The sequence below is a fragment of the Danio rerio genome, chromosome 2, assembly GCF_049306965.1.
Source record: "Danio rerio strain Tuebingen ecotype United States chromosome 2, GRCz12tu, whole genome shotgun sequence".
Taxonomy (NCBI): Eukaryota; Metazoa; Chordata; class Actinopteri; order Cypriniformes; family Danionidae; genus Danio; species Danio rerio.
Genome location: NC_133177.1, coordinates 51,992,851 through 52,014,012, shown reverse-complemented (window position 1 = coordinate 52,014,012; position 21,162 = coordinate 51,992,851). Strand labels below are relative to the sequence as shown.

General features: G+C 34.1%; 2 protein-coding genes and 1 long non-coding RNA gene across 51 annotated transcripts in view; 1 reads left to right on the top strand and 2 right to left on the bottom strand.

The window, feature by feature from the left end:
- LOC110437901 (SLAM family member 7-like) overlaps nucleotides 1-20,692 on the bottom strand; it is a 31,716-nt gene extending 11,024 nt beyond the window's left edge. For 2 of the 4 annotated variants that reach the window (XR_012394560.1, XM_073930800.1), the window contains exons 1-5: nucleotides 20,540-20,671; nucleotides 18,415-18,723; nucleotides 2,382-2,645; nucleotides 2,121-2,228; nucleotides 227-283 (exon numbers count right to left, since the gene is read on the bottom strand). Coding sequence is in view for 3 of the 4 variants with exons in the window: in XM_073930800.1 (XP_073786901.1) it covers nucleotides 261-283; nucleotides 2,121-2,228; nucleotides 2,382-2,645; nucleotides 18,415-18,723; nucleotides 20,540-20,594 (759 nt within the window). In the remaining variant the exon portion in view is untranslated. Of the gene's footprint in view, nucleotides 1-226; nucleotides 284-1,430; nucleotides 1,472-2,120; nucleotides 2,229-2,381; nucleotides 2,646-18,414; nucleotides 18,724-20,539 lie in introns of all 4 variants that reach the window. The other 2 variants (XM_073930793.1, XM_073930795.1) reach the window with 2 other exon arrangements.
- si:dkeyp-94g1.1 overlaps nucleotides 1-21,162 on the top strand; it is a 219,541-nt gene that overhangs the window by 8,603 nt on the left and 189,776 nt on the right. The window lies entirely within an intron of this gene.
- Nucleotides 7,314-10,718, bottom strand: LOC141378932 (uncharacterized). 2 transcript variants are annotated; one of them, XR_012394681.1, is made up of 6 exons: nucleotides 10,598-10,718; nucleotides 10,009-10,046; nucleotides 9,823-9,862; nucleotides 9,322-9,488; nucleotides 8,836-9,012; nucleotides 7,314-8,437 (listed from the first exon to the last, which is right to left on the bottom strand). It is a non-coding gene; the product is annotated as an uncharacterized lncRNA (long non-coding RNA). The 2 variants fall into 2 exon arrangements; XR_012394683.1 differs by having other exon boundaries at nucleotides 7,334-8,437; nucleotides 9,788-9,862.

Genomic DNA, 21,162 nt, shown 5'->3' with positions numbered 1-21,162 from the left:
TATTTTTTTTAACAAAATGCTAATGATCAAATCTAATTCAATTCATTATGCTAAGCTAAGCTAAAAGTGACCCTGCCAGAACAAGAAATTAGCTGAATGGATACAGTAATGGTTTGAGTCAACTATTTGACTTGAGGAGATTTGTAAATTGAGCCTTTTTCAAAAAAGTGGAGTGTTTCTTTAAGGCTTTTCTAATCTTTGTTTGTTAGCTTAAGTTGATTCTCACCCGGTCTGGAGCATCATAAGTATGATCATCACTGTTAATCGTCTTCATTTCTTGACCCTGAAAATTAAAAAAAAAAAACAAAAAAAAACATTGCTTTAGTAAAATATTTATCTATACTGTTTGGTCACAAACTAATAGAAATATATTTATTAAAATATACAATACCCTTGTACATGCTAATAGAGATCATGATCAAGCTGTTCATGCTACATTCTTAACCATCTGCTGTATTTTTAGGTTATTAACTCGATTGTTTTGAAACTTTTAGATTTTCGTTTTTATAATTTGATTAGTACATTTCGCCACTTTTTAATGTGCTGATTTTGGCCACACTTTACATTACTTTTCTGTTAATGTATTTACTAACATGAACCAAGAACAATAATTGTACAGCATTTAATAATCATAGTTTACAAATTATTATGCATCATTAAAATTCAAATTGTTTAACATTTCTGTTTTTTGAGTTAACTAACAATGACTTTTGTTTACTTTAATACAAATACTTTTATTTTCTTAATTTACAATCATCACATTTCTCAAAGACTCACATGACTTATTTGATTGATTTGGTTTATAGATTATTGTTACAATATAGATCTATTTAATATTTAAGGAGATGCTTGGGTTTCCTTTGGGTGCTCTGGTTTCCCCACAGTCCAAAGACATGTGCTATAGGTGAATTGAATAAGCTAAACTATGTGTGTCTGTATGTATGGATGTTTCCCAGTGCTGGGTTGCAGCTGGAAGGGCATCTGCTGTGTAAAACATGCTGGATAAATTGATGGTTCATTCTGCTGTGGCAAACTCTGATGAATAAGAAGGACTACGTCGAAGAAAAATGAATTAATATTATAATGTGCTATTATATTACAATAAAAAAGTATAGATTGTTCAGTCTATATGGCACTGGTGCCAGTGAGTGTACATTTGATAAATTGTATTCAGAGGAAGTAATTGAGAAGGATTATTGACAAATAAAATGACCATAATGACCATAATCTTTTATTATTATTATTATATTGTTGTTGTTGTTATTATTTGTAACTGACATATCTCCAAATGTGTTCTGCATTGCAAAGTCAAATGTTGTCTTCTGTTAAGTTGATATCTATGCTTTTCATAAGATTTATTTGTAGCTGAAAGCATTGTGGGACTAAAACTTAAACATCTGCATGCATATAAACGGTAATTTAAAGATTACCTCAACTTGGGCATAGACTGTATCACTGACATCTTGAGTGCCTACAAGGTTTAGAATGTACAGCAATATATTAGCATCAAGTCAGGGAAAGTAAAAAAAAAAAAAAAAAAAAAAAAAAAAAAAAATATATATATATATATATATATATATATATATATATATATATATATATATATATTTATATATATATATATATATAAATTTAAAATATCTAATATTTTTTTGCAATATTTTTCCTCTTGCATGTAAACGATGCAAATGTCTAAATGTTGTAATGTTGTTTTTTGTGATGAGCAAAAATGAATTGCGATTAATCACATCCATTATAAAAGTTTTTGACAATTTACGTGTGTAAATTGTGTATTTTTGTTATGTATATATAAATACTCACAGGCATACATATATTTGAGAAAATGTTTATTTATCTCTAGATATAATATGTGTATATGATACAAATAATATATACATTTAAATATCTATATACAAAATAGTTTTGGATAGTTTTGTTTTTTGTCACATTTATAATAATTATATATAAGACACGTATATTATGTAACAAACTTTTATTTTAAATGCCATTAATCCTTGAACAGCACTTGTTTTTTTTGCTTTCTGACTATTCTTAAATTTGCTATTCTTTCTTTTTTGACATTGTTGTTATTATTATATGAAAGAGGAACATGGACATACCTGTTCGCTTGCGGTAGAACCAGACTGCCAATATTATCCCAATCAGTATCGGTGCAGCCAAAAATCCCAGCCACTCGAGAGATAATTGGGCGTCCTGTGCTTCATTCACTGGAAAAGGACACACTCATCATTAGGAGCAGTGGTTGTTAGTTCATTTATTCTGCATTCACACATCATTTTAGCTGTTAATCTATTTGTTTATTTTGAGAAATGTTCATTTAAACTTAGAATGTAGTGGTGTTTGTGTGTTTGGCGAAGTACCATTATTTTTAACACAGAGCTGTTTGTCTATTTTGTCTTCTTTCCAGCTGACAGGATTGCTGTAGTTACAGATGATCGATTCCTCACTGCAGTGTAATGACAGGATGAGAGTGTAGTTCTTCTGTGATATCACTTTCTCTGGAGAGCATGCATTGATCTGATAGCTAGAGTTAATGATGAGATCTTGAGTTTTGCATGTGAAGTTCACAGTACAGGAGTCACTACTGTTTGAGTTTACAGTTAAAACAGGAGCCTCCACTGCGTCTGAAACACATTAAGGGAAAGAAACAATGCATTTTCTATTGTTAATCAATTTTAATTGGAGCAACCAGACTCAGACTCAGCTTTATTATCCCGTTAGGGAAACTAAATTGCAACAAGGTACCATACACAGGCGAAGTTCCATGTACACATTAAAAAATAAAAATAAAAAAATACTACTATACAACATCCATACATCAATATATAGAAACATCCCCCTCCCCCCTGGACTCATTTAATGACCTAATGGCCACCATTATAAAAGAATTTCTGGTTCTATTTGTCCTGCAAATAGGAACCCTAAAACGACGTCCTGATGGCAACAGCTGAAATACAGAGTACAGTGGGTGATCCGGGGTGCATAGGATACCCTGAGCTCTCCTTATTACATGATTTTGGTAGATTACCATTAGACCAGTCTGATTAAAACCAATGATCTTGCCTGCCACCTTCACCAGGCTGCTCAACCTGTTCTTGCTTGACACACTCAGATTGCCGTACCAAGCTACAATGCAAAAAGATAAAACAGATTCGATAAATTGTTTATAAAACAGCGTCATCATAGAGGTAGAAACCTGAAATGATCTAAGTTTCCTCAGAAAAAACAGTCTTTGTTGGACTTTTTTATATACAGCCTGGGTGTTAGGTTGAAATGTCAACATATTATCAATAACAACCCCTAGATATTTATGTGTGTCAACAATTTCAATGTCCAAGCCTTTAATATTAGTTATGTTTGGGGTTGGAGAAGCCTTCCTGTAATCTATCACCATATCTTTTGTTTTACTTGCATTCAACTGGAGAGAAAATCTATCACACCAGGAAGTAAACTCCTGCACAGCAGGACCATGCCCCAAATCCTGATCGTGGAGGAGACTTACAATCACAGAATCATCTGCATATTTAATGATATGACAATCCCTGTGAATACTACGACAGTCATTAGTATACATGATGAACAAAAGAGGTGAGAGGCAGCAACCTTGAGGTGACCCAGTGGAACAAAACTGGAAGTCAGAAAGAGCACCATTAACTCTGACACACTGTTGACGTCCAACTAAAAAATCAAGAATCCATCCACAAATATTAAGATCCAAGTTAAAAAGAGAAATTAATTTCTCCACCAACAAATGTGGCTTCATAGTATTAAAAGCAGAAGAGAAATCAATAAACAACAATCTGGCATGAGTCTTAGGCTTTTCCAGGTGATTAAACAGGTAATTTAACATTGTAAGATTGGCATCTTCAACTCCCCTGCTCTGTCTAAAAGCAAACTGCAATGGATCAAATTTATCCTTTGACTGCAATAAAATCTCACCTTTAATAAATCTCTCAAAACACTTCATGACTAATGAAGTAAGAGCAACAGGTCTAAAATCATTTAACTCTCGGGGAAACTTGGTTTTAGCTATAGGAACAATAACAGATTTCTTCCAGATTTCAGGGACCCTTTGTAGCATAAGAGACTGTGAAAAAATGTAATGAAATATTTCAGAAAGCTGTTCCGCACACGTATGTAGCACCCTACCACCAATATTGTCAGGACCCGGGCTTTTTTTAGTATTAGTTCTCTGAAGGAGGCCTTTGACCTGAATTCTACTAATGTTTACGGAGTTACTACATGACAGATGTTGTTTTAAATTGTCATTTTCTGACTTAAAATCATCCTCATCAAACCTTAAGTAAAATGTATTTAGTTCCTCAGCAAACTCTCTCGCAGAACTAAAACCATTTAAATTGATTTCACTGCCCCCTCTATCTTCTTTACACCCAGCCATTGCCTTCACCCCTTGCCAGGCTGATCTTAAATTATTACTGCTCAGCTGATTCTCAATTTTGTCCTTATACCTAATTTTATCCTTGTTTATTTGCACTCTCACTGCCTTTTTTAATTGCTTAACTGAGCTCATATCACCCTGTTTAAAATATTTATGTTTACTTTGCAGGAGAGATTTTGTGTCATTTGACAGCCAAGGTTTGTTATTTGGAAAGTCAATAACAGTTTTGTGAGGGATAATCATATCTGTGCAAAAAGATATGTAATCACACACTACTTCTGTAAGTTCATCAATACTTTCAGATGTCTCTTTAAAAACGGACCAGTCTGTACAATCGAAACAACCCTGAAGGGCCAGTGAATTGTCCTCTGACCATACTTTAATTTCCCTCTTCCGCACCTTCTCCCTCCTCAGCACAGATTTATATACTGGGAGGAGGTGTACCACGTTATGATCAGAGAAGCCGACTGGTGGACCCGCTACAGCTTTCATTGCCCCTTTAATCGATCCATAACAGAGGTCCAATATCTTATCATATCTTGTATGACAATTTACATACTGATAAAAGTCACACAAAGTTTTCCTGAGATCACAGTTATTAAAATCCCCAAGAACAAAGTTCGGAGCATCCGGTGAAATTTGTTTCAAGTTTGATAAGACCATTCGAATGATTTAATTTCAGAAACCGAAATCGGGTTTATATCCAGGCTAGCACACAAACTGTATTCATGCATTTTTATTAATACATAGTCTGTAAAGGAAAAGTTAATAAAGGCTAGAGAAGCTGAAGATTCAACAAATTCTGACCTTCATTCATTGCTTATATCTCAGTTCTGTAATATTGTCAACATTAAATCAATCACTTGTTGTTTTGTTTTAAACTTGGATAAGTTAGGTCGGGGGTAGCATTAAAACATATGCTGAATAAGTTGGCGGTTTATACTGCTGCGACCCCGAATTAATAAAGGGACTAAGTCAAAAATAAATGAATTAATGACCAAAATTAGGTAGGGTATTTGTTGATTTTGTCAGTGTAAAAACTCTATCTAAAGTTAAAGTTGGGTAGATAGGTTAGTTTCTAATTTGTTTATGGCATTAACTAAAGAAACACCATTATGTTCTGCAAGTTTCTCCTGTTTAAAGTGTTAGTTCACCCAAAAATGAAACTTCTGTCAAATTAATATTTTAAATGAAATCTGGGAACTGTGTCATTCTCTGTAGAAGTCCTGACTCCTGAGACGATCACAAAGGGCTGAACAATAAATTGCATGCAATTGTGGTGCGCATTTGTCTGCAAAGCCGGCTCTGTTCAACTAGCAGCGTTTACTACACAAAGCCAGAGTTCTCTGCCAAGCTACATGACATTTCACAAATATTTAGGGCTGTGCTAAAATATCGATATATCGAACTATCGCGATAATTTCTTTCACGATAGTGTAGCCATAGTTCAACCTGAAGTATCGATTCAAGTTGTGCCAAACAACCTCCTCCTTTGCTCTAGTAGATGTCACTAACTCGCTATCAACAAAACACTAAATAGTTTGGTATCAGAAGTAAGCAAAGTGAGCATGGTGGAAAGCTTTCGTCTGCCTTAACTAACATTTCAGAGTTACTGAAAACTGCATAAGAGGAATGGTACATCAAATAGAAGGACCTGTCATTGTAACAGACAACGCTTCAAACATGACCATGGCAGCACAGCTGGCCAGCATGTTGCATGTAAAATGTTTTGCGCATGCCATCAATTTACCTATGTGCGACCAGTTTTCACAGCAAAATGTTCACAATGCTGTCAGTCGCACTGTCAGTTTCTAATAGTTTACCGCATATTACAGCACTGTGTTCCAGTTTTGTTTACTTGATGCATTTAGATTTTTTTTTACTACTTTAGTTTTATAAATTATTTCATTTGACTTTAGTGGCATATTCATTTTAGTTCAGTGTTTAATAACAATATGCATTTAATACAGTTCAGTGAGTTCTCTGTTCAATCTCACTGTGCAGTTCTAATGAATTGAAATGGATAGAAAATAAGTTTGAATTGGAATTTTAATTTGTCTGCTGACTTCATCAAGTTGTCAATATACCATGACACACATACTAATACAAACTCTTGGAATATATTACAATATTTATTGGATCGCAATGTATCGTGATATATTGTATCGTGACCCATGTATCATATCATGAGGCCCTTGTCAATACACAGCCCTAAATATTATGGTCAAATCGCAAATAATTACTCTGTGATTTACTGTACTATATTTGTAGTACAGTAAATGTTGCCAATGTTAAACCTGAAAGCGAGTGCAAATACTACATAATGGTAATCATAGCTTCAGTCGAGTGAAATAAGTGAAATTGTGTCTTCTTACACAGAATAAAGCATGCAACATATTTCATAATAGCATTCTAATAAGCAGGGACAAAGGTGTTGCATCATTACATGCATCGTTATCAGGAAATGTAATCCTGCTGAATCAAATGAAAGCAGTTTAATCTTTTGTTTATCCTAAGGATTTTCCTTAGACTGGTATTTCCTGGGTTTCTTTAGGGCATGTTTGGTTGTTCTGTGGGACCCTCTGGCCTTTGGAGGAGATTTGCTGCTGATCGTGTCACTGTACAGTACTTAACTCACACTGTCAGAAAAAATGTGCAAAATTTGTACCTTTTGGGGTACAATGGCTTGTTACTGGGGCAGTACCCTCAAGGGTACACCTGTTGTACCCTTTCATATGGGTACATATTTGTACCCTAGCAGTATGTACCTTTATGGGTCAAATATGTACCTCTGCTGACTAATTTGTACCTTACTTGGGCTATGGTACAATAATGTACAATTTCACCTCCATAGGGATGAATTTTGTACCCTTATATTTCAGATTTGTACTCCATACACATAAAATTTTATTTCACATTTATTAAACATATTAAATATCAACATTTGTACAGGATGAATGTTTAAACATTACATCATTTAAAAAAAATAAAAAGCAATATTTTTCCATGAGTACAAACTGCAAGAAAAGCTTAATATTATTATTTTTTTCAAAATCAGTACATCCCATTTCACTGAGCATTTTTACCAATGTAACGAAGTAATTTTTCTAAAACAGCACTAGACCTCATAAAGTACATTTTCTAAAAGCATCAAGAATCTCAAAGCAATTTTTTTTCGTACAGTAAATTAAAACATGTCACTTACTGTATACCCTTTATCATTTTAGATCTCAAAAACACATTTGATCAAACAGTATTACACATTTGATTTAAAATTTCTAAACATTCTTAAACAGTTTATCAGCAGAGTATGTTTCAAGAGCCTGAAAGTCCATCTGTCTTGGTTTATAACACCCCATTCAAAGTCAAACTCTTACTGTATTTTCATGGAAATATGAATCATACAACAGCAGTATTAAAAACTTGCTACACAGAAACCAGTGCAGTATTGACATTTAAAATGTATTTCTATTTCATTAGGAAAGAGTCATTTCTTCTCTTTTAGCAGTCTCACATGCACTCGAAAACAGTTCAATTTGAACACCTAAATGTGTCAATCTCATCAAGGATGTTAGGCGGAGAAAATTCTTAGCATTGTTTCATCTTGTGCTTCTCAGTTAATTTGGGCAATGTTATTGAAATGTCTACAGCTGCTAGTCTTAAAATACTGATGCAGACTCGGAACGCATGCACCAAAGTAAATGCAAAGATCCGAGCATTGCTGTTTGATGCAGACCCAGCTATACCAGTTCTCTCGGACAGCTGCACGGAGTTGTTTTCTCGTAATTTTGGATCTCCATCTTCACATCATTGCTGATGTTCAAATTCAAATTGTTGCTCCATCTTGGGGAGTTGCTGATGTTCATCCTTTGCATCCTTTATGTAGCGTGGATAAGCCAAGTTGAAAACACAATAAACGGCGAAGGATGTAATAATGCCTTTTAACTTCTTTTCTCCTACACTTTGCAGAGGACTTTCAACCATCTGTTGAGTTGGGTAGGGAGCATCATCATCCCACTGTGAAAAGAAAAAAAGGACATAAATAAACAATGTAAACTCTGTCAGAACTGCATAACATCTATCAGAGTATTACAAAGTGTTTAACCAACAGTACACAAACTTCTCCCAGTGTAATTACTGTAAGCAATCAACTTTCTCTTTAAAGATATGGGGGAGCAGAATTAGAGCTGCACAAAAGTCAGAATCTATTGCAAAATAAATAATCCATTTATTTATGTTATTTTCAGCTTGGTTCCTTTATTAATCTGGGGTCGACACAGCGGAATGAACTGCCAACATATCCAGCATGCGTTTTATGCAGCGGATGCCCTTCTAGCTGCAACCCAACACTGGAAAACATGCATACACACTTATTCACACACATACATATGGCCAAATTAGCTAACCCAATTCACCTGTATCGCATGTCTTTGGACTTGTGGAGGAAACCGGAGCACCCTGAGGAAACCCACGCCAACATGGGGAGAAAATGCAAACTCCACACAGAAATGCCAACTGACCCAGCCGAGTCTCGAACCAGCAACCATCTTGATGCGAGGCGATCGTGCTACCCACTGCGCCACCGTGACACCCTAAAATAAAGACAAATAATGAAGTACTCTTAAACAATTTAATAATATAAAGGACCCGTTTTTAAATTAAAGAAAAAAGTATTGGAACGTGTAGCAAATGCTGAATAAAAGATATTGATGTATTTTATGAATTTAATTTTTTAAAGAAAAAGATTGAGAAATGTTCTCTATATACTGTAAAGGGTTTGTATATAAGGCCTATGAGTTTAAACTTGCTAAATGCAGATTGAAAAGGCACTTAATGATCCCATCCAAGAAATAAAGGTTTGATCTAGCAAAATTATTATTATGTAAGTTTTATGTTAATACCTGTTAGATCATCTGCAAACTTCTATTCTCTTGCTTTTTTGTAGACTTTGGCCAGTGGAGATGCTTTTTTTCCTAATCGAGCTCAGGCACCTTTAGCACAAGCTGTCCTTAAAGCTCTGACTTGGTTCGAGATGGTTAATGAATGCATTCAGTCAGGTTCACCACGGCTGAAAAAAATAAACAAAAAGGAAATTAGTGATTTACTTTAACTAAAAACATTATCTAATATTCTTTGTTGCCATTTCCCTTTAGTTATCACTGTACAAATAGTTGTAAGCTTGAATGCACATATGTGTTCACCACAAAGCTTGAAAATTAAAATATTTTTACAATAGTCATAACATTTATAATAGTCATTTGATCCTACACTTTGGCTTATACTGACATTAAACATTTAATTTAAACTGAGATGATTTAAAATGTGTGATCTCACTGACAAGGGTGTTTTTAATAAAGGGTCACACACCTTATTTCACTGGATACTCAGGACATTTACATTACCCTCAAAAGATGATGCACCCTCACCAATTGCAGCAATCACCTATTGGATCAAATATAAGTCCAAAATAATGACCATGAAAGTCAAATTTAACTTTAACACTTCACCTAACAGTTTTCATAGAAATAGAAATATATATATCATATATATATCATTAACAGATGAACGACAAAATACTAAATACTTACGTTATTACACACTATTGGTTTCTCGTCCACTTCATTTTCTGAAAGAAAAAAAAATCATGATCGGTGTGAACTTGAGGTTAACAACAAAATTTTTTTAAAAAAGCTTTAAATTAGCAACTCAAAGGTTTGATAAATGACCCGCACCTCGATCCGACACTACAGATGGGTCGAGATTTGCATAAACTGAAGTTATATTGTTTCAGACATGAAGGCATTCACTTCACTCCTTTCCGGAGTAAAAATGAACGTTAGCATGAACGTTAGCTTCCCAACTAAGGAAATTCTGAATTTATGAATAACGTATGCAATAAAGGCTTAACAACATTATCCAAACAAAACAAAATGTGTTTAAACTGTTTTTCTGGACGTTTCACCGCTGTTTAGTCAGCGTCTCGAGCTCTCTCACAGCCAGGTTATGTGAAAAATCATATCTTCATTTCTGGTCAACCTTAAATTACAAAAGGGTCCCCTTACGCGGCAGGTAACTCGACGATAATCTTAACTACATACACAAAGCAAAGTAATGTAAAATATTAATTGAATATGAACCAACGGATATTTACAATAAGTTATTTAACATTAAACTTACCTGCAAATGTCTGTGCTTCGTCTTCATGAGCGTATTCCAGCTTCTTTGAGTCCTTTAAATCCATCCTCCCTCTGTGTCGAGAAGAGCGTCAGAACAACAGTGCAACAGCTGGAGATTAACCATCGCACGTAATCAGCTCACATTATGAATGCACGGCGCGGGCAAAAATCCTATTGGACAACACTAATTCAAATTTGCTGGCTGCTAATGCTAAGTGAAAGTCAGTGGACAATACCCTGCTGTGCAGACCTGCAAGTTTAAAAAATATCATCTAATGTGTCACAAAATGTAATTTTAAGAATATTTCAGGCGAGAATGTAGTTGTTTTAAACTCGAATCGGCAGTTCATATACAAAGACAGCGCTTCTTTGACAATGTGCTTCAGTTAATGCGGACTCTGTCAGCGGGAGCTTTATGATTCTCTCCCCCGCCGACAGCAGCTTTTACTTCGGCCAGTCAATCTCGCATCTGCCGCTGGATTCAATCTCCACCTTATAGTTAAAACACGATATTTAATACATTTTGTGTATATCTAACGGCCAGTTTTTGATCTTTTAAATCTATTATTTGTTTTCAGCTGTATTATTCTGTTACGTTTTATAATTGTTTTATTAATTAATTAATTTATTAATGCTACATTACTCTGTCTTTGTTTACCAAGCTGGTTACCTTTAATTCCTATTGTATACAGTACATCTACTTTATACTTGTATGTCCATTCTAGTAGTTTATAGGGGTGTAACGATTTATCGTTGTACGATTTATTGCGATGCAAAAATGTTTCGATATGCATCGTGGCGTTATGACGATTTGATTACGATATGGCGTCCGTTTTCTCTTATTAGTTGAGCTGTTTGCACGTGAGCGTCCACCTGCTGTCGCACGTGAGTTCAGATTGCAGCAGCAGTATTGTTAGCAGACCAAGATAAGTGGAGCTGAAATAAAGGATGGCCCATCCTCTTAAAATCAGACGTCTGGCAACATTTCGGTTGTACAGTCATTGCTTTAGACTCGTCCGCTTTTTGACACGCATACTGGGTCAAACATCCTAAGTTTTAAAGTCTTTACAGTGATTTACATACTTTGCACAGCGACATGGATACCTCCTAATGGTGTTGAAAGAGTCACATACTGTATTTATAAGGTACAATTCACCCTAAAATATCATTCTGTCTTCATATAATGATGTATTGGCGGCCGCAAAATCACACATGACGTGAGCTGACCGAGAGCTGTTAATACAGAGGGCGGACTATGATAGACGCGCGCGTATGGCAAGCCGTTTTAGCATTTAAACCTTTGATCTGACTATCCATAAATATATTTAGATATATCTCTAATTATATTTTGAATAGTCATAATTATAATTCGACTAGTCAAAATATAATAAGAGATATCTCTAAATTAATTTAATATGAATTAAATATATTTATGGATAGTCAGAAAAAAGGTTTAAATGCTAAAACGGCTTGCTATACGCGCGCTTCTGCTTCAGTGAACAGAACCTGCAGGTTGTGACTAATAAAGTAGTAAACAACATTCAGTTTGTGAAACAGAGTGATCTTTCAGGAGCCGCGTGGGAAGTATAAACAGCACTTAGCAGTGGAAATGAAACCGAAAACGTACACATTATTTAAACAATCATATGGCATTTTAGAGTTATGAATACGACGAGCATTAACCCTTTTGAGTACAGAGGTACACAAAAATGCATGTCAACATGATACACTTGATAGCGCCGACATCAGCTACGACGAAGAAATAGTAAACCTGCCTAAACTGCTGAAAAGAGTCACGACTGTCCTGTGTAATGAAAAGACAGCCACCCTGTCACTCATCATGCCCAACATGAAGACAGCCATCCATAAAAACCTCTCAGAAGATACACATAAGTTCAGGATTATCTTATAAAACTGCTGATTACCTGGAAATGTGGATTTTTTTTTGCACACACAAAAAACGCAAGTAACCAAGCAAAGCCTTAAGCTCTTACTGTTAAATTCAATTAAATAGAAAGCTTATTTTTTTTGCACCTTTACTTAAATTGTTCCTTAATTTTGTCTCTTGTCATTTCAATAATATTTTTTAAGAAGTTTTTAAATTGTTTTATTTTCCAGAGACAGGCCTGTTTAATATATTTTCTAAAAGAAGGTTCAGTTTAACAAGTTGAAACAAAAGAAATACATAAAAAATAGTTTACTTGGTAAAATTTGCATTTCAGTTAAATTTTCAATTTTTATTCCAAATATCGTGATACATATTGAATCGTGAACATTATATCGTGATACACATCGTATCGCGAACGGGGTGTATCGTTACACCCCTAGTAGTTTATTAAATCTGATAATCAAAGAAAGTACTGTGTATAATTAGCCATTTCACTTTACTTTTAGGGGGAGTTATGTTAACATTTTCTTAAATCAAAAATATTAATTTATAATATTTATAAGGCAATGTTTTATATAATTAAATAATTTTATTGGTAATGTACAGTTTTTTTTTTGTGCATTTCTTCCAAATAACCAACAACTCATGATATAAATGAAGGACAATTTCATACACGTTGACATGCTCCTTTTTCACACAAGTGATTGTACCTTTCTTTGGGCCTTAAATGGCCCAAACATGGACCCTTTGACTGTTGGGAACATATTTGTAATTTTTTTACCCTTAAATGGTACATAAAAGTATCTTAGGGTGCTACTTTGAACCATTGAGGGTACAACTTCACCATTTGTACCCCAAGTGTTCTGAAAAGTACCCCAACCGTACCCTTTTTTCTGACAGTGCACAAGTAGCTCTATTTTAACAATCTATGCGCAAAGTCTAAAGCAAATGGCTCAATAAGTCACTAAGGACATGTCTCAATCCACTTTTGCTATTTTAAGGACAGAAAAAAACAATTTGTGTGCCCTAGTGCATGGTTTAAAAGGGTTGTGCTAACACTGGTTCTGAGATCAGCATTTTTAGAGCCAATTTGCTCTTGGGTTCAATTTAATGTGAAATAACACTTTTCAAGTCAGTGGAAATAAGAAGGTCGCTGGTTCGAGTCCTGGCTGGGCCAGTTGGCATTTCTGTGTGGAGTTTGCATGTTCTCCCCGTGTTTGTGTGGGTTTCCTTCGGGTGCTTCGGTTTCCCCCACAGTCCAAAGACGTGCTATAGGTAAATTGAATTAGCTAAATTGGCGTGTGTGTGTGTGTGTGTGTGTGTGTGTGTGTGTGTGTGTGTGTGTGTGTGTGTGTGTGTGTGTGTGTGTGTGTGTGTGTGTGTGTGAGCGAGAGAATGTGAGAGTGTATGGGTGTTTCCCAGTACTGGTTTGCAGCTGGAAGAGCATTATCCGCTGTGTAAAACATATGCTGAAATAATTGGCAGTTCATTCTGCTTTGGCGACTACTGATAAATAAGGGACCAAGCTGAATGAATGAATGAAGTCAGTGGAATTGTGTCTTAATTCAATAAATTTACGCCATGTGTAGTAACTTGTAACATACAATTTTATTAATTTGATAAGTAATGCTCCTGCTAAAAAAAAAAAAAAAAAAAAAAAAACTGACTGATTAATTTAAATAAAAGTTAAAGAATCAATTAACTTTTACTTAGTTTATTTATTAGTGTTATAAATGTTATACATAAGGAAGTTAATTGTACTTGATATAAGAAAGTAGAATTTAGTTGAATTTTGCTTTTTGTAAATTGGTACAAGAATTATAAGTAAATCTTAAGAGTTTTTTTTTTTCAGTGTACAAACAGGCTTCTGGCTGAATGTGCGTTGATATAATTAGGTTGTATGACTTTCACTATTATGTTTCATTATGTAGTATGTTTCACTATTGTTTCCATATGTATATTATAATAAGTGATAGATGTTATGTTCTGGAGTGTTTAAAAAAAGTGTATATATTTACCATGTTATTTTAAACGCAGACACATTTATGTTGTATGTCCTTTACGTCATAATTCTACTAGATTACAGATATGTGTATTACCCTTCAACAACATTTAAGACTTTAAGACTTTTTAGGGCCTAAAATAAAAATGTTTAAATTTTAGACTTTTTAAGACCCAGTGGACACCCTGATAATGTCACTTGACGTGGATCACAAGCATCACACAGTGAATAAATCCCACAACTTGTGTGGTAGACACGACTAAGACCAATTACACACATTCATGGCAAACGCATCACACATTTTGCTTTATTTATGCTGCATGGTGATATTTAGCCCCTATACACACATTTGCTTTGACTTTATGGAATGTACTGTACTTCTGCCATCAAGGTGAACCCAACATAAAAGCAGGGTTCATTTAAACGTGTACAAATTATAAAACATTTTGCAAGTTTTAACCATGGCAGAACCCCAAAAATTAGAATTAAGAAGTAAATAGCAGGCAGAATGATAGCTAATAAGGATAAATAGAAATATTAACTTATAATCACAAATGAATTTAAGCGCTATGTCCTAAACAAATGTCCAATAATAAAAATAATAATAATAATAATAATAATAATAATAATAATAATAATAATAAAACAATAAAATAGTAATTTAAATAATGAAAATATGTAGTCTATCCTAATCCAGACATAGCTGCGTTTAAACCATGAAACACTTTATAGTCTAATAACTCTTTAATGGTTATGCCATATATTAGATGGTTCTTTATGAATAACTAAAGAGGCTCCTTTATTGCATTCAGATGTTATGTTAAATAATATTAAATTACACGTCCCATCCATGCCCAACCTTAAATCATACCTGAACACTGTCTAACAGTTCCAACTGTTTTGTGTGACATTCTAATAAAATCTCTCTGGTTTTGAAACTAATATCTTTGCTCTTAATTGTTCTTAGCTCTGGCAATTATCTATTTTGTATTATTATATTATTTCCTCTCCTGTTTTTCTTGGGTTTATATTCTTTAGTAGTCAATATAATACTTTACGTCTATGGAAGTAAGAGTTAATAAAGATAGAGATTGTGTAACATCATAGTTGTCCAAAGACAGTTTATGTGCATGTAACTCCACCGGTCCGAACAGGGTGCGAGCATGTGATACAGCGTGGGAGGCAAATGCTCTGAGGAGGCTAAAGATTGCTGAACGTCTGTCGTTGGATCCGAGGAGTGAGGTTTACATGATCACCAGCTGGCTTTCGTTGCATAAGGGCAAATATAAAAGACCAAAGCATATTTTAGTCATTCTCATTTTATTACTTTTAATGTCCAAGACATTAATATTAATATTAAATGTTACTTTTGTGTTTTTTTCACCTATTTACTGGGTTTAAAATCTTAAAATATTCCATCTCCACCTGCTGGTAAAAAAGCAGCTGGCGATCTTCAATCTGCAATCTATTGCTTTTCTTTTAGTTCCCAGGTGTAATGTCAAATTTGAACAGTTTAATTTGAGCCACTGAATCCATGGAAGCGAATATTTGAACTGATATAAAATGAACTGAAAATTACCTTTTGATTATTATACATCATTTTTTAAAGGGTATTGAATATTTTGTAAGTAAAATCTAAAATTTAATGTGAATTATTGAATTTACAAGTATGAAAACGTGTTTTGAAATATTTTTCTTTGGAATATTCACAGCTTAAATGTTAAATTTTAGGACCTAAAAATACAAATTCTGGAATTCAAGTCATTAAAATGCAAGAACTTGTTAATTCTGTGTATTATTTTTTTTTTCAGTTTGTGCTATTCAACAAGCTTTTTTAATTCAATACTTTTGGCATTGATTTTGTTCCATAATATTTGACCTTGCATGCATATTAGACTGTTGTTGGAGACCCTTACAACCAAAATATGACTCTATTTAATGTATAATAAGGGCTCTTCAAATCTCTAAGTCAGGGGTCACCAATCCTGGTCCTGGAGGGCCGGTGTCCCTGCAAGGTTTAGCTCCAACTTGCCTCAACAAACCTGCCTGGATGTTTCAAGTATACCTAGTGAGAGCTTGATTAGCTTGTTCAGGTGTGTTTAATTAGGGTTAGAGCTAAATTATGCAGGACACCGGCCCTCCAGGACTGAGATTGATGACCCCTGCTCTAAGTGCTCGAGTACATAACACCTTTGTTTGTTGCTTGATTAAAGTGCGCTTGTTGATTTTACTTTTATATCACTTCAGAAAGTTATACAATAAATACACCTTTTTTAAGCATTCATATTTTACTACTATATTCAGTTATAATTTTTAAAAGTAAAACAAATTAATCAGTCAGTATCAGAATCAGCCAGTTTGAAAAAAAGACATCAGTGTAAAAATAAAGATCAGTTTGCACTTAAACTTTAGAATAAAAAAAAAAATTTAATTGAGCGACAGGAAAAAAGTTTAATTTTTTAAATTTGTCGACTTTACTGCAGTTTGGCACTTTCACTTGTAATTGGGAACATTTCATGCATGTCCCCTGTGACAAACGAGATATTGGATGCAACTATGACCTGTTGGAAGAGTTTTGTTTTAATGGAAGATCATACCGCATGCTAAATATAAGGGAAAAAAAACCTTCGCATTTCATGATGCAGGTGCCTTTAGTCTGCACTGATTTGGTAGGTGCAGATATTGTCAAACAGCCGTGTGTGTGTGTGTGTGTGTGTGTGTGTGTGTGTGTGTGTGTGTGTGTGTGTGTGTGTGTGTGTGTGTGTGTGTGTTTGTGTTTGTGTGTGTGTGCTATCCTGTTGCAAAACGTGGTGAAAAGTCCTACATGATGTTAATAGTTTGATTAATGTGTTTACATGTCTGTGCTGCACTTCAATAATGCAACTAAAAATAGCATACTTCACATTTCTTAATTTGATTTCTTTTTAGTTCGATTATGACCTTAATCTGATTAAATTAATCAAAAATCGCTGTTCACATGGTTAACTCTTAATCAGAGTATTGTCTTAATCGCATTAAAATCGGATTATTGGTGTCCATGTAAAGCAAGGGTGGTCAACCCTGTTTCTGGAGAGCCACCTTCCTGCAGATTTCAGTTGCAACCCATATCAAACACACCTGCCTGTAATTATCACGTGGTGTTCAGGCCCTAATTAATTGGTTAAGGTGTTTTAGGGCAACAGCATCTTCAGCAGAAAAGTTCCCTCCACATCAAAAGCTACTGATCAGTATATGTTTTGGAGACATTTTGCCAGAAAACAATAGTAAAAATGTGGTGCTTCTAATCTTCCTTGTGATTTTGTTAGGATTCTGTAGGATTGTCAGTTTGATTCTTGGGGTCTTGTTTTTAGAATGTAGAATGTTTTTTATTTTTTATTTTAATTGAATCTAGATATTTGAACCAGGTACAAGTGGGCTGTGTTGGGATCATTGAAAATAAGTTGTTTATTTAGAGAGTATGAACATTTTAGTAACTGATATTCTGTCCATGATTCAAAGTGGTAGGTTCATCCAACGTTGATCTATCGTCATCTATTTCTATAAGTAATGAAGTATGGTTAAGTGCAAACAACTCTGACAGCCTGGCAGAAACATTGATACCCAAATATGTGATGTACTGTAGTTTGTGCACAGAGGGATTTGTGATGTTTGGGATGCCACATCCACTTAAATGGTGGAATTTAATAGAAGTATAGCAGATTTATTCCAGTCGATTGAGTATTTAGATACGTTTAGACAAGTATCCATAAGCTTTATTGTTTCTTGTAATGATGTTTGAGGATTTTGTAAGTATAATTAATATATCATCAGCATAGAGACTGATTTTATATGGTGTAGTGTGAATGATTGAAGAAAAGCACACATTTAACATGAATAACTAAGAATAAGTGAGTCTTATAATCTAAACACCAAGCAAAATGACACTCACCTATAACAGACACTCTGTATACATCAACAATGTCTATACTTGAGGCTCCGGTTATTGTTACTGTGTAGAGTCCACTGTCTGTCTTCTGCATGTTCTTCATTGTCAGAGAGAAGCTTGATTCATTGAATTCTATTCTGTCCTGATAAGGAGGGAAAGGTCTAATCTTTTTAAGTTCATAATTATATTTAAATACTTTTTCAGTTTTTTCATTTTTCCAGGTTATATCATCCAAATCTAGTGGTTGTGTCTGTAAATCCAGTTGAACAGAAGCTCCTGTCTGCACAAATTTGGAGATCTCAGCACTGAAGCCTGAGGAGAGAGAATTATTATTATTATTATGATGATGATGATGATGATGATGATGGTTGCATTTGGTGAATTTACTGGACCGATCATCATGCACATTTTCAGACATTTGTCATGATTATACAGGGTTTGCTTATCATTTAGAAATACTATACACAGCAAAATAGCGTATTTAGCGTTTAATACAGATCTAATGCTCATCAACAGCTATTTGCCTTGTTTACTCGCTCAACTAAACAACGTGGAGCAAAGTTTTACCATGTTCATATACTGTGTACCCCATTTCCAACACATGAATGTCCCACATTAATTATTATTGGCATAAATGCAATTGCTGTTAATAAAAAATTAATTATGCTTACTGTTACATATTCTTTTTTAACTCCTCCAAGTTATGGAATTCATCATGATAGTTGTCATTTAGCACATGCACAAACTTGATGTAATGCTGCCAGATGACATTACAGACTGAATCTCTTCAATGGTTTGAAGCATTGAAACCAAACTTAATGTGTGTTATTTAGACCTGACATTGACCAAACTATGTCAGTTTGCACCACCTTCTGGGTAAAATTGACAAGCAATTCAATATCAATGCAAAATCAATAGAAATCATACAAAGTGTATCAAATGACTTTTGAATAGTTTTGTCTATTGTCATGAGACTGGTCAGATTCCTTGTATGATACAGAGAACATTGATATAATTTATTCCCTAATTGACACAACTTGTCTGCAATCTTGAATTTGTTTGAAAATCTGTGGTTTTGAACTCTCCATAGATCGTTAGTCCAATTTACATAGAGTTTGGCTCAGACCATGCTGCCAAAAAGTTACGTAATTTTTCCATTGCTCTTTAGCTTGTTGCCATGCTTGTTTAGGATGTGGCTGCTGGGCTGCTTGGCCCCAATAATTGGCTTGTCATAGTACAAGACTTCTCTGTAAATGAACAGTTAAGCCAGTAAAGTTGTATTTTGTTTAACGTTAAACAGATTAGCCTTTTTTATTAAATGTTTCATTTGAAAAGATTATTACAAAATAATAAAGCAACATGTTTTTGCTTTAATAGTATTATTTTATTTTATAGTATATGTTAGTTATGCATAGTTTTTTTAAAAAAATTTTTATTATAGCTCTAATGTCCAGTGTTGTGTTTGTATTTATAATTAATATATGTCGCACAGTTGTCCTGCAAGACACGGCATTTTGTTCTTTGTATGCTCACACATGTAGCGGAATAACAACAAAGCTTGACTTGACTTGACTGGACTGTGCCCCCACCACATTTTGAGCCCGAAAAATGCCTGTGTTATACACCAAGATATATTTCTCAATATGAAATCATGCTATGAAAACACAATTTTATGATATAAGATGAATGGTGAACATTGTGATCAAGACTGGCAACTATCACACAACAGTCTTAAATTATGCCTGTATGGAGGTCAATTTAAAAGAAATGATGAGCTACTTTACTTTCACATTAAAAGTTGGTACGTAGAAGAAATACCGAGACACAAGCAAATTAACCATCTTTTTTAAGTTTACACAGAGTTTATCTGTATTTTGATAATAAGATTAAGGAGCAACAGTTTTCGAACTACCAATTTCTTAAAACAATCTAAAATGAGAACTGCAGTAAAGAAAGTTTGATTTAACAACGTTTTCACAAGTAATCATCAAAATCGAAACACCCGTTTTAAGACAATATACCAGGAAATGAGCTTGGTTACAGTATATGAACCCTACCTAGTGTAGTTATCTCTGTAACAATAACCAGTAATTCTCAATAAATGTGTACTTTGTGATCATTAGTTTACCTGTTTTGGCGGTCAGAAGAAAAAGTAGAAAATTGAGGAGGAGATTTATCGCCATTGCATCTGATGAGAAACCGAATGTAAAATGACTGCTGTTGCATCAACTTCCTATTTTAGAAGCAGCAGCCACAATGCAGAGCTTCTTCCTGTTACTGTAGATGTGAACAAATGCATTAAAAACTTTTTAAAGTGAATTGCAGTAACACAGTTTGCCCTCTCCAGCTTACTATTATATGCTGGCCTGTTTGCATGTGCTGTGTAAATTGCTCAAAGTTTATTTATTTATTTATTGTATTTTTTTTTATTAATTTATATATATATATATATATATATATATATATATATATATATATATATATATATATATATATATATATATATATTTATTTTATTTTATTTTTTTATATAGTTTTGTTGAAGTCTCGTTGACAATTGACACTTCATCTCTTCTCTACATCCTTCTGCTTTCTCACAGCACTGTGAAATAAACCACTCATGAACTCCACAAAAAAAACAGTCTGACATTTTTACATTCAGCAGAAAATTTTGTTGGGTGTGAAGAGGAAGCTCTGCTGCCTGGAAATAGTGAGGTACCACATGAGGTTTAGCCGGCTCAAGCACGCAAC